Source organism: Fundulus heteroclitus, chromosome 4 (genome assembly GCF_011125445.2).
Source record: "Fundulus heteroclitus isolate FHET01 chromosome 4, MU-UCD_Fhet_4.1, whole genome shotgun sequence".
NCBI classification, from domain to species: Eukaryota; Metazoa; Chordata; class Actinopteri; order Cyprinodontiformes; family Fundulidae; genus Fundulus; species Fundulus heteroclitus.
This window is the reverse complement of record NC_046364.1, coordinates 17,213,996-17,239,604: the sequence shown is the minus strand read 5'-3', so window position 1 is coordinate 17,239,604 and position 25,609 is coordinate 17,213,996. Positions and strand designations below refer to the sequence as shown.

At 38.9% G+C, this 25,609-nt stretch overlaps 1 protein-coding gene across 1 annotated transcript in view; it reads left to right on the top strand.

The window, feature by feature from the left end:
• Positions 1–25,609, top strand: part of trip4 (thyroid hormone receptor interactor 4) — a 119,180-nt gene continuing 93,571 nt past the window's right edge. Inside the window, exons 1-11 of the mRNA XM_012850857.3 lie at positions 1–193; positions 1,310–1,494; positions 1,646–1,776; positions 3,695–3,913; positions 3,985–4,063; positions 4,160–4,265; positions 4,409–4,624; positions 4,712–4,841; positions 6,018–6,211; positions 6,327–6,451; positions 7,231–7,322. Of these exons, the coding sequence (XP_012706311.2) occupies positions 114–193; positions 1,310–1,494; positions 1,646–1,776; positions 3,695–3,913; positions 3,985–4,063; positions 4,160–4,265; positions 4,409–4,624; positions 4,712–4,841; positions 6,018–6,211; positions 6,327–6,451; positions 7,231–7,322 (1,557 nt within the window). The 5' untranslated portion in view covers positions 1–113. The remainder of the gene's footprint in view (positions 194–1,309; positions 1,495–1,645; positions 1,777–3,694; positions 3,914–3,984; positions 4,064–4,159; positions 4,266–4,408; positions 4,625–4,711; positions 4,842–6,017; positions 6,212–6,326; positions 6,452–7,230; positions 7,323–25,609) is intronic.

Below are 25,609 nucleotides of genomic sequence, written 5' to 3'. Positions count from 1 at the left end.
AGCGACACTTTGTGCGCCATCGATAGCGTACCGACTGGAAACCTGCTCAGAAATTGAACCTTTCGTTGGGTTTCTATTCTCTCTCAGCTCGCTTTTGCTATTTTTTCGGTAAAATGTCTGAAGCCTTGTTGCAGTGGTGTGTGGACCAGTTACACCACAAGTTCGGCCTGGAGGCAAGTGAAGACATTGTGAGGTAAGTGTTAAATAAGGCTGCCTGTCACAAGCTGAAAGCTAGCTAGTTGAATGGTGGTGTTCTGCTGAAATGGCCCGTTAATAAAACATATTCTGTGTAAGGGGAAAATCACGACAGTTGACGTTTTGTTAACACAATTCAATATGTTATGAGAGTCTAAGTTTCTCATTGTTGTTCCAGCTGTTTTGACGCGTTTATTAGCCACATATCAGCTAACAGCTAGCTCCTGAGTGCAGACATTCTCAGCATCTGTTAAAGCTGTTTAAAATGTTTTCATCCGTCATTTTCTCCTGGTTTTCAAGTCTCATGTCTGGTGTTTCCAGACGGCTCGCAAAAACTGTAAAATGTAGATACTATAAGGAGAATTTATTCAAATATAGATTCTGTTTGGAGTTTTTTTTTTATCATCCTGGAACATTGCTTGACTAGTCTTGTAATATTTAGCTTATTCAGCCTTAGTAGGAACTCAGTTTGCAGTTATTTAAGACTTAGACTCTGCAATAACTTAAAGAATTTAAGTTATTTAAGAGTTTAATGAATATATGTATTTGGAAGATATTTGTGTCTTGAAAAGTTTCCCCCGAGTTCTCATTTAACATAAGGACAAGCAGAAGCCTCAAGCAGTCCTGGATCCTCTAATTTTATGTTTTTAATCGTTTTTTTTTTCTACTTTTATGCATCAAGAAAGTTGATTTTTAAACCATAATAAACGGTGATATAGTTGAATACATTATACTACTTGTGTCCAATTAGATTCCTACATCTTTGTTCTCCTCGGCTCAGCTGTTTGCCTTCTTTCCAGTCCATCTAAAATCTAACTATGTTTCTTAACATTTGATCCCAGGGTGTGGCTAAATATTAAAAGAAATCACATATGTTACTTTTTATTGACCTATCGTACCAACAAACGTCTAGTAAAAAAATCCATCTGCTTAATAAAGCTATAATCATTTGTAAAAGTAGATTTTTTTTAAAAAACATCTGTATAAATTCAGATTATTATTCTTAAAAAATGTTTCAGTACCTTTTTTAAGGGGGGGGGGGGCAGCAGCAATGACACATGTTGAGCAGACTGTCAACTCTGAAAATGGAAATCTGTGATCTCCCATCGCCCAGGTACATTCTCTCCATCGAAAGACCCGAGGAGATTGAGGAGTACGTGGGAGACCTTCTGCAGGGCACCGATGGAGCAAAAGGCCAGTTTATAGATGAGCTCCTAAGCAGATGGAAGAAATGTCAAAGACAGGGCGTGGATACAGCAGGTCTTTTCCTATTCAAAGAATCAGCTTCACCAACAACAGGTAGGACAATATTTCTACTCATTAATGTTTTTCTGTTAAATAATATTTTTTTCTAATCCGACAACCTGCGGTCGTATAAAATCTTACCAGAAATGTTAGATATCTCCTTAGCGTTTAAGTTTTCTTAAATTAAAACTATTTGTTTCCATAGAAATGCAAGACACCACCAAAGACACGCAGAAGAAGTCCAAACGTAAAGGGCGAAACAAGCAGGAAGTGATGACTGTGAGCCGAACAGAACCGGAACCTGAGACGGTCAAAACCCCCATGGATCTGATGAGGGTGAGCTCACAGTGGCGCCCGACTCACTAGTCCTGTTTACGTTCTGTTGCTGTTGTAATGTGACAGTAATAACTTTAATACCAGTCATATATTTGGCAGCACTGAGCCGTTTGTTAGTTTTAGTGAGGTAAAACTAGAGCACAGTGCAAAATATATCCATGTTGACATAGATGGACAAATACACATTGATTTGATTGATTAAATTAGAAATGTAATCAATCAAATCAGTTAATTTCCAAGAAGTTTGTTTATCAGATTAAAAGTAATTAAAAAACAAACAACAACTTTAAGTCGGTATTAAATATACGTTTCATTAAACACTCATTTCTGCATGAAAAATGGTTTATTGGTCTGATGCAATATTCACATTTTAAATGCTGTGTTTTTAATAGCTGGAGGTTGAAAGAAAAACAACCACAATCAATAAAAACACAGGCTTTAAAACATAATCAGACTCTGTTAATCCATACAATGTCTCCCTTAGTTACTGAAATAAATGAACTTTTCAGTTATATTCTAAGTTATTGAATATAACTGTGTCAGATAAGTAATTCCCTTGTTGTCACACAATGGGGAAATTCGGTATTATTACTGTTTGGTATTATACACAAATACCAAACTGTGTCAGAAATGAACAAAGTTATTCAATAGATTTTTATAATAGGATTTCACAAAGCACTTTATAAACAAATTGTGGTGGAAGTTTCAAATTCAATTGCATGAAGTCCAGTTCCATCCTGTTTATACAGTAGGCTGCAGTCTACTGCAGTGTCACAATAAAAACCTAAATAAGCAAGCTCCGCTGATGAGGAGGGGAATCCCTCCATTCTCCTGAGGAGCCATGTGGCAAGAGTGGACTGTTCATCGGATCGAGACGTTATCTCCCTCTGAAACCTTTTTCCACCTCCTGCTATTCTTTTTTTCAATGAGTGGTGTGGGAAAAAGAAGAAATGTAACTTTATATGTATATTTTAAATATATGTTTGGAATGACTGAAACTCAACCAATCAATGCTTTTTCCAGGTACATTGAAATTCTGACTACTTTAATTTGCAAAGGAACACTTATTTTATTTTTTTTTGATTGAGCCGACGCATCAATTTAGCAGAAATCAGGTTTTTCCAGGGTAAAAATTATTCTGTTCCTTGGCTATAATCAAGACATAAAGCATATTTGTTTCTTTTCACCGGAAATAATAATTCCAAACATTTCAGTCATTAAAAAAAAAATAAAAAAAAATTAAACACCAAGGTAGCCATCTTTCTTCTTAATAACAGTCACAACCTTTTCAGTCATAGTCAGGTTCTTGATATGTTGATGATCGACTTGCTAGCTCATCTTCAACAATGTCGGTACCAGTACCTCCACCCCGCTGCCGTCTGAGTCGAGGTGGAGCTCTCTGCCTCCGGTCCAGCCAAGAGCCCGTCCATCTGCTCCGTCAAAAGTCACTTTCGTCTCATCAGTCAAAAAAAACACTTGATCAGACATATTTTGGCACTCTGTAAAATTTAATCTAGAGGAGTTAATGTGGCCTCGTCTTAATAAGCAACTCTGTAACTTCTCAATCTGCTGGTTTAAACTGGTCTGCTATCAGATTCCAAAACACGGAGGGAGACTGTCAAATTTTTTCGACAGTGCAGAGTTGCCAGTGGCCTTCAGGGGCGCTAAACCTGGAAGTTACAAGTCTAGCGCCCCTAGTGGCTGGAGGTTACATGGTGCTGCTTTAAGTCTCCTTTTTTTGGACCCCTTACCTGAGGAATAGAAAGCTGTGTAATAATTCTGCATATCTCAGTGGTTCTCTCCTGCTTAAATACTGTAATTATAAAAGCCCACACTTGCCTAATATTTGTGCGTTGTTTTCTTGTTTATTCAATGTTCGATTCGCTGGTTTCTTCTCTTCCATCCCGTCTGGCCTCAGGCCCAGGAACACAGTAACACTTCATCAACTAAGAAGAAAACCAAGTTTGTCAATCTCTACGCTAAAGAGGGTCAGGACAAGCTGGCTGTTCTACTCCCAGGTCGGCACGCGTGCGAGTGCCTTGCCCAAAGGCACTCGCTCATCAACAACTGCCTCAGCTGCGGGCGTATCGTGTGCGAGCAGGAGGGTTCGGGACCCTGCCTCTTCTGCGGAAGCCTGGTGAGCAAATGTATCTCCGCTGCTGTTTCCTGCCGTTCAGTTTCTTTGACTTCCGTTTCCGTCGTTTTTAGGTCTGCACCAGAGAGGAGCAGGAGATTCTCCAGCGGGACTCCAACAAAAGTCAGAAACTCAGAAAGAAGCTAATGGGAGGTTAGAGTTAAAACTCCTCAGACTTAGTTCAAGAAATATGAAGTTTCTAAGCTGCGTCATGGATAAAGTTTTATTTCAATTTTTATTTTGTTGCAGATGTTGGAGAGAGGGAGCTTCTCCCCCACCAGGAAGCCAAGATGAAGGCTGGGCTGGAGAAAGCCGTGCAGCACAAAGACAAACTGCTGGAATATGACAGGAACAGGTACCATAAAATATCTGCCTTCTCAGCAGCGGACAGGTTTACTGCTGGGTGTGGGGGGGTGTCAACAGCCTGACTGGACATTTCGATTACGTCAGATATATGGCACCTGGTCATAACTTAACCGTTTATTTCACGGACCGCAGTGTCAGGAGGACGCAGGTCCTGGATGATGAGTCGGATTACTTCGCTGCCGAATCCAATCAGTGGCTGTCCCCCAATGAGAGGGAGAAGCTGAGGAAAATAGAAGAGGACCTGCGAGAGCTTCGCCACTCGTCTCGTAAGGACAGGAAGATCACTCTGGATTTCGCTGGTAGACAAGTGATTGATGAGGGAAGCAATCTGAACGAGTATCACAGCAAGTAAGATGAAGATTCGTCTTCACTTTTTAGCTAGAAATCCCACGTAATCGCATCACTTAATCGTTTTTGCAATGTGTGTGTTTTAAGACTGGATGAGACCCTCAAAGGTATGAACAGTGGGTCAACACCACAGTCTCCAGGGTTCTCTGAAGGCAAAGGGGGAAAGCAGAACCTTAGTGGGCTGGTCAACCCAAACATTATGCAATCAGCACCAGAGGTAAGTTCCTTTTTAAAAGAACAACGGAACAGGAAATATGCTGCAGGGGATTTTTTTATCTTAACATTTAGAAAGTGACCAGAAACATAACTTGCTGAAGGTAACGGGGAACTTTGATGAGAGCTGAACCAATTAGGCCAATGTGTAATGCATAGAGCTGCAATAAATGCTGGCTAATTATTTAGGAGCAATGCATTCTGGCTCTTTGTCACAAATATGTTTGGTGACTTTAGAATGTTGCAGCATAAAAAGGGTTTTCTAAGGTAAGATGGTGGTAAGGTCATAAAAATGGCAGATGCTGGCCAAGGGCAACTTTTTCATATAAAACTTTGTTAGGTTAATCCTAACACAGAAAGAAAAAAATATATATTCGCACAGTTTAATTATTTATCTGGAGTAATGGCAACATTCATTGATATTATTGCATGTTTTCCTAATATCGTTTAGCCTTCGTAACCAGTCAGGATTTTCTTGCTGAATTTGTATATCTGGTTTTTGGGAAGCTTTGGCCTGCTGATTGTTAGACTGTCATTTTTTTTATATTATAGTTCTCTCTAAGACCTATAATATAAGAAAATACGAGAACTAGATTGTTTAAAAAAATCTTGTCCTTTTCCGGATTTTACCTTTTTTAAGGTAAAAGTTTTACAAAGACAAAATAATGCTGTTTTTAAACTGGCTTTGGCGTCTTTTATTCACAATATGCAAGATTAGCACAGCTTGCCTCACAAAAACGGCACGTTCTGTGTACTGCCTAAAGAATCTAGGCCTTTACCTTAACGCTGATATTTCCAAATTCAGTGGGTTTCACGACAGACGGCTCGAAGTGTCGAGAGGATAAAACAGCTCAACCTTGCTGTATTCTTGTTAGCCACCCTGTTCTCTGCTGAAAGGCTGGCTCTCTCTCAGAGCCTAAATAAATAGCAGATCTCGGTTAACTTTCAAATGACTTCCATATCTATGCGTCTCCTCTGTCTTTAAGTTGAGACATGTCAGCGATGGTGAAAACAACCTTTGAGTATTTTCCCCTCAGGTACAGTCCATCACTCAGGCCTGATCCAGCTGGAAATCAGCCAGTTTCGCTGTTCGCCTCTTATGTGAACGATTCATTTTTACAAACTATAACAACGATTTTCACTGGCGTCAACATTTTTTTTTTTTCCTACTACTTCCCAGTGGGTGGACATTGGTGGCAGGGAACAGCGCAAGCAGCCCATGGAGCAGAGGAAAAGTTCGACGGAGCAAAAAGGAGGAGAGGAGCGCCACAGGCTGCGGCTCCAAGACAAAGAGCTGCAGGAGATGTCCGATGGAGGCTGGTGTCTCAGCATGCATCAGCCGTGGGCATCGCTGCTCGTCAGAGGCATCAAGAGGTAAAGATGGGCACCATATGCCATACCGAACTTTAAAACGAGCAAAGCGTTAGAGTCGGCACCTACTAGGAACAATTAAATGGGGAAGACGTGTGATTTTGTGCGTTGTGTGCAGGGTTGAAGGACGGACCTGGTACACGTCACACAGAGGCCGCCTTTGGATAGCCGCAGCAGCCAAGAAACCCACACCTCAGGAGATCGCTGAGGTGGAACAAATGTACCGCCACATCTACAAGAAAGGTATGCCTTAAAGTAAACTAAAAATAAACCAACAAACTCTGAGTTAATAATAATTAGGAATAGAAGTCTTCAGCATCGCTAAAACCTGCAACCACAGAATATACAATAAAAACATACAAAGGTGTACCTGTGAACAAATAATGTTGAAAGACAGCTAAACAGTACGTTATGTTAAATTCATAACTATCTTTGGGTAAAAGGTTGAATTATATTAGGATTTAATTTTTTTCCTCAATATTTAACCTTGTTTTTTTACCAAATATATTTCACAGGAAAGTTAAAAAAACATATTTTTGTGAATAATATACCAGAATGAGTCAATTTTGCCCATTGTTCACGTACTATCAACACTTCTAACTGCTTTGCAAGACATTGATTGCTTTTTTTTCTCCTTTTTTAAAGATTTTAAATTTCATAATGTTCCAAGATTTGTAGTTTTCGATGCAGAACCATGTAACTTCTGCTTTTACATGCTGATTTTTGTAGCGTTCAGAATCAGAAACCATAGCTTTTACAGAATAGACCACAGCAGTCGAGCCACTGTTATCAACTGTGAAATAACTCATTTATTTCTTTTTTATAAAGCACCTCTGCATGTTTGGTTTGTTTCGGCTCTGAACAATAAGAATAATTCAGCTTCTTGGCAGAGCGTCTGAATTTTGAACAACAATATGATCAGTTGGCTGCTTCAACAATGTTAATTGGCTGAAACAGGGTTTGGCTCGTTAGTATTTGACATGCGCATAATTGCTAATAAACTGCTATCCTTCTCCCTGCAGAGCCAAAGTTTCCTAAAGACTATCCCACCGGATGCCTGTTGGGTTGTGTTAACGTGACCGACTGTCTGTCTCAGGAGCAGTTTAAAGAACAGGTTGGTGAAGTACATCTGATTTATATGTATACTCAAAGACATTCTCGAACGCTATTTTATGATTTAGTTTGCTTTAGTTTAATTTAGTTGCTTTCTGCAATTAAAAAAGCAATTAACTTTGGTAAAATCAAGTGTAAGTGGTTGATTTTTGCCTTATCTCATCACGTTCAGTATGGGAAATGGGAAATGGTGCATTTAGAAACTCACCCACTCCTGCTTCTGAATAATATCGTTTTAAATGGGTGATGTGGTTTGGGATTGATAATAATTAGAAGAATATAATTCTGGGAAAGTGTGGCGCTGTTTAAGACGTAGCTGCAGTACCATTGTTCACCAGCAGAGGTCAGGCTGCACCTTATCGCTGGTTATTACTGCCACATCAGACTGTCTCCCACTAGAGGCAGGAAGCTCCACAGAAACACAATGCAAGCTTGTTCTCTGCACCTCTATGAATCAGACATTTATACACTCGGCACTTCCATCTGTCGCTTTTTGTTTGGGAAATGGAAAGGAATTAAAGTAGATGTAAGTGAGCTTCCCTGAAGATGAGTTGTGATTCTGCTCTCTGCCGCGTTGTGACAGCTGCTTTGGAGTGCTTATTAAACTGTTCACGTTTATATCTATTCAGCGTTAACAACTGCAGGTTTGCCAAGTGTTAATGTAAAAATAATCCACTGTCTGTCTACCTGTGTGGATAAAGATTTGTCTCCTATTTAATGTTCATCACATTTTAAATTGGGCTGATTTGTCTCCGGCTCTGGAAAAAGTTACATTGTCTCCTTTTACCATCTACTTTATGCGTTATTAATATAGCGTATGCTTATTAGAGGTTTAAAAGGAGCTTTTAACAATCGCAGCATTAAATAAAATGTGCTTATATAAATGTATAGTAATTCATGTTTTAAAGTTGGCCCTGACTTTTGAATGTATTAATAATTAATATTGACTTTATTAGCTATAGGACTGATGATGCTGGTAGTGATGAATGGATTTGAATGTAAAGTTAAGTGTATAGCTTTATATTTACGTTCAGACCATGCAGTGTAGTCCTTCTGTGTTTTTGTTCATTATTGTGGTAGCTGTGAGCATGGTGATGTATTTTAGGGAATGTTAAACAGGAGAAGTAAATGAGTTAAGGGAATTTGGCACGCATGTTTTCCACCTCTAATGTGACTATAAAGGTGTACAACTCGATGTAGATTATCTAGGGAAGCACCGATCCACATTTTTTCACTCCTGATCCCGTAATTAGGATATCTGCCGATACAGATACTATTCTCAAACCAGAGCTCTGTTTGCTTTAATGTTCATATCATCATATTTTTTTAAGAGGCTGTACTAAACTCCTCTCTGCTGGAAAGTGTGATATGTAAGCAAGTATATTCCTAAAGACAACTTGAGATAACCATAAGGTCACAGAGGCAGGTCAGAAAAAACAATAAATTGTGTTCACAGGAAAAATCTCATTCCGAATACAAATATGCTACTGTAAAAGTTTCAAATTGACTGTATTTATTAAATTTAAGACACATACCCATGAAGGGTAAACTTCCCTGCTGTTCAGACGGTTTTTAAACTAAATGTATTTTAATCCCATCTGATTTTCCTCTTATTTAATTCTACGTTATTTTTTTCTTTTTTACACAATTGATTGTAGCAGTTTAAGATTATGTAAACCAGATGTAACTGCATCACAGCCACTGTCTGCGCTGCACTGATAGGTCTGCAATGGGTGCCTCATGCTATCTATTCCTCTGCTGCGTCAAATTAGCAAAAAGTCTGGGAAATGTTGGAATTTGTCACAAGAAATGTAGAAAATTAGGGTCGACTATGAAGGCAAGGCAAGGCAAGGCAAATTTATTTATATAGCACAATTCAGTACAAAGACAATGCAAAGTGCTTTACATGATTAAAATATAGCAAAATAAAACAGAATAAAAGCAAGTAGGAATAAAATATAGATAGAAAATAGAACAAAAAAGTGGTGATTCAGTTAACTAGGACAGTTGAAGGCAATTTTAAACAAATGTGTTTTTAATCTTGATTTAAAGGAACTCAGGCTTTAAGCACATTTACAGTTTTCTGGAAGTTTGTTCCAGATAAGTGGAGCATAGGAACTAAATGCTGCTTCTCCGTGTTTAGTTCTGGTTCTAGGTATGCAGAGTAGGCTGGAGCCAGAAGACCTTAATGGTCTGGAGGGTTGATACACTGATAACAAGTCTGTGATGTATTTAGGTGCTAATCCATTCAGTGATTTATAGACTAACAGAAGTATTTTAAAGTCTATTCTCTGAGATACAGGGAGCCAGTGTAAGGACTTTAGAACTGGGGTTATGTGCTCTACTTTCTTAGTCTTAGTGAGGACGCGGGCAGCAGCGTTCTGGATCAGCTGCAGCTGTCTGATCCACTTTTTAGGCAGACCTGTGAAAACACCGTTGCAGTAATCAATTCTACTAAAAATAAACGCATGGATTAGTTTTTCCAGATCCTGCTGAGACATCAGTCCTTTAATCCTAGAAATGTTCTTCAGGTGATAGAAAGCCGACCTTGTAACTGTCTTTAGATGCTTTTGGAAGTTCAGGTGAAGTCCGCTGACCGTCCGTGCACCCTGGCCAAAAGCTTATGGATCCCAAATGTCCGCGGGTTGGATCGTGTTTGCGTCAAGCCAATCTTTACGAATTATAGTGAAAATATCAACCTTGATGTCATGTGACCCTAACACGTTTTCCAGCATACCTTTAGGAGACTTCAATGTGGTTTTTGTAACATTTATTCATGCTTGGTTGTTTTCCTTGATAAGAAAAGGCTCCCTTGTTCCTACCCTACAGCACCCAAGAATACTCGAGATGTTTGTGGCATGTACTACACAGCCAGTACTTGTCAGAAATTCCTGCAGCTTCCCTAATGTTGCTGTGAGCCTCTTGGTCGGCGCTCTGTTTAGTTGTCTGCTTGTTTTCCTTCAATTTTAAAGGTAACTCCAGTTGTTGGTGATGCTGTTTGACAATATGTTCCTACTGATGCTTTGAAAACTGCCTGCAAAGCATGACTTTAGCTGAAATGAAAGATGCAACTAAGAAAATGTTAGTAACATTCTGGCATTTTAAGCATTTGTTTTTTGCTTTTTATGTCCACAGACCCTTAAAATCTGATGTTTACCTTTTTAACATGTCTTCCTAATATTGTGGTACTGACTATTTGATTTTATCAGGATACAAACAGAATCTGAATGAAAAAGAAATGCGTGCTCTGTTTTTTTTTCTGGGCTACTGAGATGTTTTTGTCTAATGATTTATTTCCAATGGGTTTTACTTGACCTGCAAAGAAAGACAAAAAAAGCTTTCAAAACTATAATATTGTATTAATATTATACATAGTGGTGTGTATTTTTTTATTACTCATCAGGTAATATTCTCAGCATGCTGTTTTATGCTTCTAATAAAATGAGATACTATATAAATTGTAATTTATTTTAGTAAATTCTGCCCTTTTCAGGGAATGAAGTCTATTAATCGGATGCTATTCTTTTAATTATACAGTTTTGTGTGTGTGTGAGAATTTCTGGACTCTTTGTGGTAGTTTACTCTATGCTGGACAAATATGATCCAGCCCTGCAAACCTGCCGGCTTTCTCGCCCGTCTGCACCCTCACTGTCTATATTAGACTGGAGCGGATCGCATATGGAAATTGTCTCCTGTTGCAAAGCAGACTCCAGGAAAAGGAGCAGCAGTGCCCTCCTTTCAGGGATGTTCTCCTTGTGTTTTCATGCATCTTTAAGACCCACTTCTGCACATGTGTCTCTCTGCACACAGCCAGTTGTCTTCTCTGTGAAAAGGTTTTCGGCTTGTGTGCCGCTACACAGTTGCAGTCTGACTGCTGGGACCTGTAAATTTAAGGGCTTTTCCCTTTTGTGCTCTGTCCTCATTCTCTCCTCCACCACTCATTCCACCCAGGGCTGTAAAATCATGTTTGCAGGCTGTGTGACTGCCCTTTCATCCTGTGAAAGGGTGTGTGTGCATCTGTGTGTATGTGTCCACTTGCACCGAGCAGCCATAAATAACACCCCCCCCACACACACCCCACACCGCACCCACCCCACAAGAGGCCCCCCGTTAGACAAAAAAAGGAAAAAAGGAAGGCAGATGTAGAGAATTGTGAGTCAACCAGAGAGAAATAACACCACCGAACGTTTAATGATGGTGTTAAGCTGTAGTTTAACACATATTTCAGTCACCTTGGTAGAAAAAGTAACGTCTATTATCCATTTAGCCTTTTAATCTTGATTCCTTTTGAGTTACAAGGAGGCACTTTGTGTTGGTGCATAGTAGCACATAGCTGTGCTGCTAGGCAGTGTGAGTGGGTGAGGTGTAGGATTTACTGTCCTGAGCTGGCAGCTGTGGGTGGTTTAAAAAAAGGGTGGTGAAAGACAAACAGCCATTATTCTTCAGGCTTTTCTAAATCTGTCCCTAGTGATGTCTGAAATATATACAGAGAAAGTGGAATGTGGGTAGATCAGGAGGGCATGAGTGAGGCAGCCAGAATATAGAAAAGCAAAAATAACGCTCAAAATGTTGTCACCGCTTAATTGTCGTCCATGTGCCATGGCCTTTATTCCCCTCTTGGGGCGCTGCTGCACAAATCATGACTGCGGCCATGATGCCATATCGCCAGGCAGTATAGAAAACAAACCTACGGCTGAGCAGGGATTTCATTCGCTCGACTTGGACCAATTTTTTCCCTCATTAGAAACTGACTGCAGTATTGATCCGTGCTCCAGATAATCTCTCACTCGCTCCAGCTCCCCATCCCCCCATTGCTGCTGATAATTTGTGAGCCATTATGATCTGTGCTCCCTCTCTGCTCTCTCTGTGCTCACTCAGCAGTGGGTGGGGATGCATGACTGACAGAGGGCAGGGGGTGATGGTAGTGGCGGGTTAGGGTAATCTATTTATATCTCTCAAAGCTATTCACACCCCTCGTTTTCACATTGTGTCACTTTAAAATCTGAAGTTCCGACTTAGTGTGCTGGGTTATTATGAGTGCTCTGTTCTGAAGTGGGAGAACAATGTTACATGGTTGTCAAACGTTTTTTTTTGTTGTTTTTTTCAGATTAGGAATCTGAAAAGTGTGGCATGCATTTGTGTTCCGCTACCGTCGGTCAGTAGCTTGTGGAACCACCTTAAGCATCGAGAGATTCAGACGCCTGTTTCTCTTTGAAAGATGCTTCGAGCTCAGTCCGACTGAATGGATAACATCCAGGAGGAGCTTTTTTGGAATGATGCCATTGATCCCCATTTGGATTTGGTTCTGGACCTTCTAGCACACAAACATGCTTTGGTCGCTATCATTCCACCGTCGCTCCTGCTCTATGTTTAGGGGCATTGTCGCGCTGGAAGATACGTTTCTGTCCCAGTCAACAGGTATTTCAGGTAATCCAGGCATAGTTTTCTTCCACATTTAGTGGCTTGCATCTAGGTTAAAAAAAATAAAATCTTGGTCACATCTGATTGGAGAACCTTCATGCTAGGCCTGTGCCTTTTTATCGTATCATTATTGTGGAAAATTTCTTATAAGAATTTGGATTCATCCTGACAACGGTAAAGTCCACCTAGTGGTGTCTGAAAACCTCCAAAACTGCCAATATTTTCTCCACTGTTTGTTTATTGAAAGCAAATATCAATAAATTCAAAAATACAATTAAATGTAGTTACAGTGTGCAGTTTGGTAATAAAAAGAAATCACACTTGTTTATGGAACTAGAGTCCTAATGAAATATATTTACAAATTAGTTTTAATATGTGTTACATTTTAAAATGTTTTTTCGTGGACAGTAGTTGTGTTTAAAAGCTGTGAATAGTCTTTCATCATCACATTTATCGTTATCACAACATTACCACATTATATTGTGATAAAAAGTCCACCTGTACTTCATGCACATGTTAGCTGTGTCAGTCTTTAGCAACGTGCTAATACACTGATGGCTAAACTTCACAATGGCTGTTTCTTTGCCACACTTAAAGGCCGCACAGCTATTATTTATATTAGTATTATATTCGTAGCTCTCAGCAGATTCTCCAAGCTGAGTTGTGTCATGTCTGCAGATTCTCCAAACTTGGCATGGACCTTCTTGATGACTCTGTTGGGATTTAGTTTTATAATCTAACCCTGCTTGAAACCTTTACAGAAGCGTTCCTGATCTGTAAGACGTTTGTTTGTTCGGTGATCTCTAAGAAACCTCTGAGGCTTTCACAGAACAGCTATAATTAAGCTGAGGTCGAAGTATCCAATTGTGTCCTCGGTTACTGCCGAAGACTTGCTTTTATTTAAAAGTAACAGAGTAAAGGGGCTTGGAGATATAAGTTTTAAATTTCTTTGGCTTTGCTCACATAAAAACCTGGAAAGTTGTCACTTTTTCATGCCTTCAAATCTTCATGAGAGGCACATCTCCACCCATACAGAGTTGGACAACCGTGTAGTTTCAGAGATTGCATCAGCAGCCTCGGGGCTTAAATATCAGAGGAGGTTTGGACCAATGTTCGCTCTAATTTTTCATGTGTCTAATTATACACACAAACTCCCTGAGCATTCACTAGACCTCTTAGGCTACATCACGCCTGTCCAAAACCTGAGAGTATAACAACTTACATGGCTTACTAAAAGAATCAAATTACAGCAAAACTTTAGATTACTTACTTTAGATACAACTGATTTAACCAGATTACAGGAAAAATACAAAAATCTTAGATATTTTTTTAAATGAGCTGTATAGCATGTTTTATGTCAGAGTAATGGTTCTGCAAGGTAAGAACTGAGATATATGTACATCTTTCAGAGTAAAATTTTTATTGCAATCAAATTATTTACATTTTGTGCGGTGAGATTTAGCACAAGCATGTGATACTGTGCAGCCTTTCTTCTGTCAGTCTGCTCCAGGGCAGCTGTGGCTACAATGTAGCTCACCACCATCGGGGTGTGAATGTGTGCGTGAATGACTGACTGTGGTGTAAAGCGCTTTGGGGTCGTCAGACTTGATAAAGCGCTGTACAAAGACAACCCATTTATATATATTGCTGTAGTTCTTAGGCATGCACTCAAAATAAGAAGCGTATAAAAAGCTGGTTTTCAAAAACAGAGGTAGTAGAAGAAGGCTGGCCAGAAACCAGTAGAAGCCGCGCCCTGCAAAGGACTTCAACTCCAGCTGATAACGCCATTGGAGCAACAGTGCTCCAGAAACAAACCAAATTAGTTGGAAAAAATGCACTTACAATCTTACGTAAGCAGATCTCAAAACCACAGCCACACAGACAGCTGACATGCAGCAGGAGTAACAAAGACGCACACCTCCACCTGCCCAACTATAAAGGCGTCTGCCCCACCTGTCAATCAGCGGTGCGCTCCGATCAGCACCTGGCGCACACAGAGTGGGACCGGGGAACACCATCTCACCAGAATTACTAAATGGTACAAAATAACTTGGTTTATTATTATGTTGTTTACAGTTCAGCTTGGATTTTATTTTCTGTGTTGCATAGATTTGCTGTCCAGATGCAGTGCGCCTGCTCGCAGCTTCGAGGTAACAGTGGTTCAGACGGACGTACCAAGTATAAAACTGGGTTCCTGCGGATCCTTAAAAAGTCTTAAAAGGCATTGAATTCTGTAATATAAAACTAAGGCCTTAATTGGCATTAAAATGTCTTAAATCAGTCTTTCTTAGGTCTTAAAATTGTTATCAGGTCATAAATAGGATTTTATTTTTGTAATCCTTACCAAACAGTAAAATAATTGATATAATTATATATTTTTTAAATTTACCGAACGGCTCAATGTAACCTTTATTGGTTCCGTCCCGATAGCGGAACCAATAAAAACTGTTGCGGCCGGACCGTAGCTGCGAAAAAGAGTTGACACTGATTTATAGTTTATTTTAGTAGGGAACAAAACAAAGTTTGTGAATTCAGTTCAATAGTTGTTAAAAATATATCTGTAATTTGTGTGTTTTTTAGCTTTCTTCCTATATGGAATGTTTTTCAAAATCTTTAACATGTCTACTGAGCCAGAAAGTAATGGTTTATGTTAAAATAAACATTTGGGTGAAGTTGTCGCAACCAGGTTTATCTTGTTTATCGTGAAGTTGGTCTTAACTTTTTATTTCATGTGGCATTAAAAAGTCTTAAAAAGTCTTGAATTTAACTTGCCTTATGCTGTAGGAACCCTGTAAAAGTTGTGATTATTCTTTGTGTTCATTCAAGTGGTCTTTGTTTGCAACTACCCAAAGACCCCCAGTAAAGTGTTGCCTCAGTCACAGATGTTGTATAAGCTCATGCACATATTTTATTAACCACAGGTAGTGCATGTTGAAGTCTGACATAACACCTCCCATATCCCAAGAGGATATGTGAGATACACACATATTTGAGACATGACTCAAATGGGTTGACTCACATTTGACGTGTTCTCTCTGACCTCTAAAACACCCACTGGGTAAACCATGTCAGTTTTATTCTACAGGATAAAGACACAAAACAAACAAACACAGAAAGCAATCTAAAGAGGAAGAGTGTTTAAATTAATGCGTGTTCAAAGGGGTAAGCACATGTTTGAGTAATCTTGAATGAAGGCTGAATCCCATTTAGCTGCTTCGGTTACTGTGTCCCGCTGTTTGAAATGTTCACTCACGTACACACTGTCATCGCAGACTGGGACCAGTTAATAACCCTTTTCAGATATAAAATGCTTTCTATTAATTCGATCATATTTTCCCATATTGGTGTCATATCTGAATGAGCACCCTGGTGCTTTTCAGCATAATTTGGTGTTTTTTGTTGCCATTCCTTTGCTTGGTAAGAGAATCAGGCAACTGAAACTTTACATGATGTGGTGTGCTGCCCCAGGTTGTTGGTCACACCTAAAACCTGTTTTCTTTGTATTTATAAGCATTATTTGATGTCAAGATTGCTGTATAATAAAAATATGTTGTTATAATAGGAGTCAGTGGGGTTAAATTGGTTCAGAGGGCTGAGAGAGTAGCATGTATTCAGGTCCGTTTTTGTTACCAAAAATGATGTCCTGGCATAATTCTGTAGGAATATCTGGACCAAAGTGTCATTCTCAGTTTAAAGGAAAATGGTCAGAATTTCATAGAATAAGCCACAATAATTTAAGGATCAAGTCTATCATAAACTAGTAGATAGAAAAACAAAGAAAAGAAAAATATCATGGTCTTGCTGAATACTCAATTCTAGTTGGTTGTAGGGTGTCCGTTAAAAAGTGTTATAGGACGCCTAAAAAAAAAAAGTCCCAATCAAATAGCCTGATTATTCAAAATTATTGTGCTGGCTCAAACCTTACATAATAATGGTAAAACAATTCAGTCTGGTTACCTTGGCAACGCGTCACAACGAGAGATGCTAAATAGTTCACTCAGCCGCTTCTTGTGAAAAACTTTCACCAGTTGAGTTAATATTTATTTATATCGTAAGTGACCATGGTATAAGTGGGATAATGCCCTTCGAAGTGTCCATTATCAGACATTAATGGACGACGCGGAGGCGAGAACCTGGACGGTTCACGCCTCCGCGTCGTCCATTAATGTCTGATAATGGACACCTCGTCGGGCATTATCCCTTACATATATCAGTGTCACTGTCTTCTAGTGAAGCTAGTTTGTCATCAGCTCGGACTGTCCCAGAAAAAAGTCACTGCTCCGAATTTGGCACCTTCAGGTGTGACTTAAATGGGCTGCTTGTCACATAGAAAAGCCAAATGACTTCTGGAGAAAAGATTACAGTTAAGCTGTCTGGCCACAATGAAGAAATATGTTTGCAGGAGTCAAGGCGAGGCTTTAACTAGAAGAAAACTTCACGAGTTGTCAAACATTGTGGTTGTAATGTCATACTGAGAAGAGACTGACCAGTACAGGTTTTTTGAACCTGATGCTGATTATTTTGATATCAGGCAAACCAATACCCGATATGTGGGACTGATTATTTATTTATTTACTTTTTCGGATGATTCTTGAAGCCAATATAGCTTTTTTTTCTTTCCATTTACTTGAGAAAAATGACATAATGATAAAAGATGTTACACAAGTGTAAATTTAAACCAAAAAGGAAACATTAATTAAAGGAGGTATAGTTCCAGAGTTTTTGCAAACGTTTCAGAATCAGAATCAGAAATACTTTAATAATCCCAGAGGGAAATTATTTTCGTTACACGCTCCAGATATACAAACAACATATTCCCCCCTCTGCACAGATGTTACAATGACACCAGTGTTGTGCTTGGGAGAAGAGGGAAAGCATCTGCTGCTGCAACTGCACAGCTCTTTTGTTTAGAGGTGTCATGTCTTCTGAGATAAAACAGCTATAAATATTGAAGTTAGATTATGAGAGAGCGCACCGTGTCACAGAGAACACAATCCTGATCACTGACCGATGGAGTCTATAGAGGCAACTGCAATAAATGGAGGAAAACTCAATTACATGTCAAGCATGTATGAGAAAGGAAGAAAACTTCAAACTTGCACCAAACTCCTTTAAAAAGACACAAAACATTAACAATGGATAGCAAACAATGTATTACATTTAAAATCTAACAATAAAAAATAAACACTTAATTTTTTGTGCACTTCTTGTAGCAGCACAAGGCCTTTCGAGTGCAAATTACCTTCCCAATTGGTAAACCGCAATGTAACAAAAAAGTGTAAAGACATGTGAACAATCATCAGTGCAAATTACCTTCCTGAGAACATCTTCTGTTTGATTTATATATTAAACTGTTATTTTTTCTACTTAAAAAAAATGACCATGTTTTAATATCCAATCTATTTGGCTCTAACTGGCCTGAAGGAAACTGTTGAAGATGTACACAGAGAGGAAACACACACACATATATACACAGAGCGCTCGTAGCCAATCTACACCTTTCTGTCACATATTTCTTGCTGTTGGAACGGATAAATTAGGTTGGCACCAAGTCATTGACCTGACTCAACTTCAGCTCTATTGAAAATGTATAGACTTTATTTAAAAGCCCACTCTGCGACAGGAAGCCAACCACTTTTAAATGAAGTCCTTCATCATAAAAACAGTGGTCAAAATTCCAGACTGACTTTTGCAGGAACCTTACTGAAAACTATGAACAATAAGTGCTTTCTCCAAATATTAGAGTTCCTCTTTGATAAAACAAATTCAAAGGGTATCAATTTTGGAAAAAAATACAATTTGTAATTTTTTTTAAATTTAGATTTTTATTAAAAATGACGTGTCAAATTATTAACGCCTTCTCAATTATCAATGGACGGGCCCCCTCATCCATTGCTACAACTACAGCCAGGATTAACCAGTTTTATGGGGAAACCGGCAAATCGAAACTTTCTTGAACAGTTTAAATTAAATAAACTCTTTACTGGTAGTTTACATTAGTAAGTAGACATAAAAGCTGCTACTTTATTACTGTTATTGATAATGTAATACGTTGGTCACAGTAAATGAAAAGAACAGACATTGATTCTAATGCATAGATTAGAAGAGACCGATATTTTATTGGTCTTTTGTTTTACTAAATTGTAATAAGCAGCAGTAATCCTCTAAGAACCTAAACGCTCATAGACAGTTTTGAAATAATCCTCTTAAAAGGTCAGGCAAAGTGCGGCGACCACACAAAAAAAGAAAAAAAAAACAGACTCGAATCAAATCAGTACTTGATGTTGTCACCCTTTGGCAGGTAGGTCATTCACAGCATCGCTGTACCTCTGTGGACCTTGGCTGTCTCACTGTCTTCTGTTTCTTAGTGTAATCCCAGATTGACTCAGTGTTGATGAGATCAGGGGTTTTGTTTGGGCCAGACCATCTGGTGTTCGTCTCCTCGTTCTCCTCGGCACTGGAGATAGCTTTGTTTGACGTAGTTGTTCTGCTGCAGACTAAACTGGGAATCATCAGACGTCTCTTTAAATGAGCAGGGTGTGCGTCGGATACTTAAATGGATTGTTTTGTTCTGCTTAATTCCCTGCGCTCTCTGGCATACATTGTTCTTTATATCAGGGTAACGTGTTTTAATTCTGACAAGGCTGTAAGTTGTTGAGTCTAATATTTCACTGCAGCCTGTATTTAATTCCACGCTTGTCCCGGTGCTCTGTAGGATGTGTAGTCAAGCACATGTGAGATAACTGGAACCAGGCTTGGACCACATCACACAGCTCTGAGCCCGTAACCACTTATCTGTTAAAAGAAGTGCTGGTTCCTGTGGAATTCCATTTTTGTAAACTCTCCTCCTGACCTCCGCTGTGGCGCTCCCGTGCTTGTTAGGCAGGCTGGAAGCTCCGACTGATGCCTGAGTTTCCTTGTGTGGTAATGTGATATTTATATGCTGAAAGCCTTCCTGCCAGCATGCCACACACACACACACACACACACACACACACTCTCTCAATCTCTCCAACGCACACAGGATATACTGGATGCATTCCAAGGGAAGGGAAGTCATGCAATGCTATTTTTTTTCTTCCCCTGTTTTTGCCTATAACGTTGTTCGAGTCGGCAGAGGTGGCTGCTTGCTTCTTCTTTTTTTCCGCTGCTTCCTCTATCATTCCCACCTCAGCGTTTACCCGACTTTCTCTCTAACACCGTTTTACAGGCCAGCGGTGTAAAACTGTAAAACTTCATTCACTATTCATTTTATGTTTGCCGAACAGACGTACGGCGTTGTTGTCAGTCAAGCTCGTTTTCAGCTTCCTTGTGGCTTTCTGCTGAAACTCGTTCGTGCGCTGAGATTATTCCCCTTCCTCCCTCTTCCTTGCTGGGCAGTTTGCCATGGCAGAGAGGTCAGACATCATGTGATTCTGCAGCAGTGTGTAGAATGCATTCAGCTAAGAGCCTGTCGGCACTGGACGACAACCAAGCAAACCTCAGTCAGGTTTTCCACAGCATGAAGAATACATGGAACCATCTGCCAGACTTAAAATGGCCCGCTACTGCTGTCCACAGACCAATTCATTAAATGTCACAGTCTCCACCGTTTTGGGAAGCTGACACTCAAGCCCCCTTTATTATCTTCTCCCGCACCGTGTTTTCGCTTAACAACCTTCGTTCCTTCTTTCTGTATGCTGATCATAGGAATATGAAGCCAAGAAGACGGCCATACGTGCCGTGTTTCAGGGAGCTTTCTTTGGTGATGTCAGTGAGACCTTGCCTGATGAAAGTGGCTCCTAATCAAAGCGAGGGAGCTGAATACTAATCTGTCTGAAGAGGTTAACTGAATTTCAACATAATCATCATCTTTTCTGTTTTAATATTTAAGCAATCCAGAAAGAGGCGTCCTCCAGATATTTTTAAATTATAATGCTGTCTTGTCTCTCTCTCTCTCCATAAGTGCAAAATGGTGCTGAGGTTATAGTCATTATGTAGTCATTACTCCTGCACAGTCCTTGAGACTATAAGCAATAAAGCCTGCAGGGTATATCCTGACTGTAGCACAGTTGACTGATGTTATTGACTGTTGACGAGAGTGGAGTGATGAGATGGAAAACAGGTGATAGCAGTTCGTCTTTAGTTAGGGAAAACACATCATTGGTTTTTTCATTGAGGTAAATGTTTGTTGTGTTGTAGGCTGAATAAAATAGATTTTTTTTGTTGGTGGAGGTCAACTGATTTGGCGATTGCCAACGTTTAGAAACATGGCAGTATATATATATATATATATATATATATATATATATATATATATATATATATAATATTAGGGCTGGGCAAGTTAACGCGTTAATTTCGCGTTAATTCATTAGACTATTAACGGCGATATTTATTTTATCACGCATTAACGCATGTTGCTCACATGCTTTCAGTCAGTGTCAGTCAGCAGGCGCTGACTGCAGCGCGCTGTCACGGCAGCACTCTCCCGCTCCCCCTCCCCTCTCGTACATGGCTCAGCGGCGCCAGCCAATCAGCACGCAGGCTCAGCCTGGCCCGCCCACTCAGCTCTCACACAAACTTAAGACACAAACAGCTGAGCGAGACCGCAGCAGCGAAAAAACATGAACAGAGGAAGTAGCACCGTTAGGCTTTATTTTAATACCGTAAATGAAATCAAGCTGTATGTTTTGTAAAAAGCCGGTTAATTTCAGTGGAAAAACAACAAATTTATCTAAGCACGTGAAAAAACATGAAAACGTCAAGCCACAGAAACGGAGAGAGGAGACGAAACTTCTCTCATTGCCCCGACAGACCCACAGACGTCTCTGACTGAGGCGTTTCAGTCCTCCAGGGAACATCCAGGTAGATCAGTGGATGGATGGATGGATGGATGGATGGATGGATGGATGGATGTTACTGGAGCCCACACATAACATGTAATTAAGACCTTGAAAGAACCCAGTACATATATTAAAAAGTGTTATTTAAGATAAGATAACATTAGCTAATCCTTTTTTTATCCCACGACGGGGAAATTTATAGGATTAAAGCAACAGGCAGGTGCACACAACACAGACAAAATTACATAAGGATTGAAATAAATAAGAGGTGGATTAGCGAAAAAACACTGAACATAACATTATTATTATTATTATTATTATTATTATTATTATTATTATTATTATTATTATTTAATTGTAATAATAAAATAAAAACCACAAAACCCAAAAGGTCAACAGTTTCATGATACATCAAGCTTAGGGACTGGCTAATATACAGCAGGTCAAAAAAGGCCATATTTTGGCTGCAGTGCTTGCTGTTCTCTTATGAATAAAAGATCAACTAGTGCACTAAATTCAATAGATGGGTTGAAAATATCCAGTATAAAATAAGTGCTACAAATGTTACAACACTTTTGTTCATATGGCAGCAGAACATTAAAATAAAAGTGCTCTTTACACTACTTTTGAATTCATTCTTGGAGTTTGTAAATACAATGCGATTAATCGCGATTAATCGCGATTAATCAGGGCGATTAATCGCGATTAAATATTTTAATCATTGCCCAGCCCTAATATATATATATATATATATATATATATATATATATATATATAGATATATATATATATATATATATATATATATATATATATATATATATATATATATATATATATTAGGGCTGGGCAACGATTAAAATATTTAATCGCATAATTTGCCTGATTAATCGCGATTAATCGCATTGTATTTACAAACTCCAAGAATGAATTCAAAAGTAGTGTAAAGAGCACTTTTATTTTAATGTTTTTCTGCCATATGAACAAAAGTGTTGTAATATTTGTAGCACTTATCAGTAACACATATTTAGTGTAAAGCTCAACTTAAACATGTAAAACAAAAAATAGCAATAATAATAAATTAAAGCTTATTGCCACTGACAGGGAATTCTCTTTATGAGGAAAAAATCTACCAAAAACAGGCAATTTCTGAGGTAACAGCAGGGAGCAGCATTACCATTTTATGTTAAATACCAAAGTTTAACTTGGCAGTGGTTACAACTAACTTGTTTATGTCATATTCAATGCTGGAAGAACTTTAAACTGAAATGCTTGCTAACTCGATATGCTTGCGTTGCTTGCGTTTATTTGACGTTGACACGCGGTTTTTTGTTGTTGCTTTCTCGCGTGCATATAGTGAATGGCAGGGAAAAACAGGCAAAAATACATGGATACTTTGAAACGAGAAGCGACTTCACCAACGGCGTCAATGCAGACCCCCCCCCCCCCCTCGCTCCGCTACCGAACAAAACTATTTCCGTTCGCCAACTCACCGCCTCGCCTAAGCAAATTCCTGCGGGAAACACCGCCTTCCCCATATCAGCTTTGTTTTTTTCCGGCCAGCACTTTTCTTCCTCTTTGAATCCGAGGTTTGGCTGACAGCGAAGTTATTGCCGCATTATCGGCACCTACTGTTCTGATTCAAACCCCTACACCGTTGCAACAGACCTTCACAAAAAAAAAGCATGTGAGCAACATGCGTTAACGTGCGTTAAAGTAAATATCGCTGTTAATAGTCTAATGAGTTAACGCGAAATTAACGCGTTAACTTGCCCAGCCCTTATATATATATATATATATATATATATATATATATATATATATATATCTAGATGGTACTCATCTCAAAGTACCTTGAGATGACATGTTTCATGAATTGGCGCTATATAAATAAAATTCAATTGAATTGAATTTGAATTACCAGTTGGTTGCAAGTTTCACTCCTGTTATTCCGTGGAGATGCTTTGTTAAATACTTTTGGTGTGGTTTATCCTTTTTTAGTTTTTTTTTGTTTTTTTTATGTAAGTTTATAGATCTGCATTATGGCTGTAAAGGTGATGGATTCCCATGTAAGGTTGACAGAGTTCCTACGCAGTGTGGACATTATTTTTTATGTTTTCATCTGTATGGAAAAAGATGAATATCTGTATTTTTAGACTTCGTTACCTACCCCATTGTCAAAATGTTGTATCCATGCATCCTTGGTCCCTTACTTTGGTCCTTGCTTCCTTCCTTGCAGTCTTTGGTTTTAGCAGGTTGCACATTTAAAGTCTTGCCACTTCAGAACAATTTTTAATTCAAAACTCTGGAAATTTTAATATGGAAAAGTAGAATTATAGCATAAAATGGCATGTGTTGGTATCTGCATATTTTTATTATGTGGGGATGAAGTGGCTATTACGCCCCTGATCCACTTAAAGAGGTAGTGATGAACTCATAACCACTATGAGCTATAAGAGGGGATATGGGATTACAAAATCAGCTGCAGCAGCACATTCCCCTTATGCGCACAGTGTAGACATCTTCAGTGTCCGTTTGATGGACAGGATAATGGCATGTTTTGTGATGTTGTGCAACAACTTGGCTTGTTTTTGAAGCACTGAACATATTTGGGCTGTATGCTATACAGTGCTTTGCCTTTAAAAAAAACCAGTTGAAAGCCTCTCCCTTTTCATTCTGCAATCCCAGCTACATGATCTGAAAGCTGATATGTACCGTGATCTCGGTTGATTACTTTGTATGAAAGGTAGGATTTTAATCGTACATGTACTCATTCTGCACATTTTTCGTTACACCCCTTCGGTTTGGCACGCTGGTGTAAACTAATACAGTCCACAAGCAGAATGTTTGTGTGGAAGTAAAGTGTTCAACTCTACGTTAGGGCATAAAGCTGCTAAGTATCACCAAACTCCAATGTTTTAAGAACATTAGTTTTTCATTCATCTACAGTGATAACATAGAAAAACGGGTTGACCGAACAAACGTTTTGCATCAATAATTTTAAATTAAGCTAAACCAGAGAAAAATGGAGTAAACGTTGCCTGTAGCGCTCAACTAGGCCCAAACCCTGGGAGTGTTAACAGTAGCAGATATGCGAGCACACTCTGATTGTGTCGAGAGAAATCCCTAAATAACCCAAATTGACCTGTCTGGGTGGTTTTATTATTGTATAATTATTAAGTGACAAGATCAATCCAAATCTCCAGGTAGTTCTTCATTGGCAATTTTTTTAAATGTTAGAATATACTGATAAAACCAATTATTACCACAAACTGTTTAATAAAGAAAATGGATAATGTGAATAAAATGTACCCAAAATTTACAAAACCACAACTGAGAAACCATTACACCCCTAGTGATGATAAAAAGCTAACCCTAATTAGAGGATTGATGATTGATTTCATGTTTATTGTGGAGTGATTAATGATGGAATACTGCTGATACAGATAGACATGTCCCCAGTGTTACTACCATACGGTGTTTTCAATTCCAATTCAAATGGATGTTTAAATCCCATTAGCATTTTTTTGTCCGTTGTAATTGTGGAGTACTTATTACTTAATTTTCTTATCCCAGCTAACCCCGTAATTCCACATCCTCCGCTCTTGTACGTGTCCGTTCCGTTCCAGACCACCTCCGTGAGTGCATGAAAAGCAAAGTCTACTACATCCGCAGTTAGTCTGTCTAGCTCTGCTCCAAAGTTCCTTGAAACTTGAGGAGAGCACGTACGGTCATTGTCATTACAAGCATAATGCAAATCTATGTGGACAGGATTACAACGTTTCAAATTAAATGTTGAAATGACATATCTACCTCCTCATTTGGTGTAAACAGAGTGGTTTGGATCCGATATTTAAATAAAACAGATAATTTTAGTGTGAATATTTTTAAAAATGTAGTTAATTTGTGGTTAACTATCTCTATTTACACCGTTTAACTTTGACAAACCAGAGGTTGTTGACATATTATTTCAATCGTGGAGCTTGACCCGGCCGGAGCTCAACAGAACGGAACGTAAAATTGGAGTTCTTCCATATTTTGA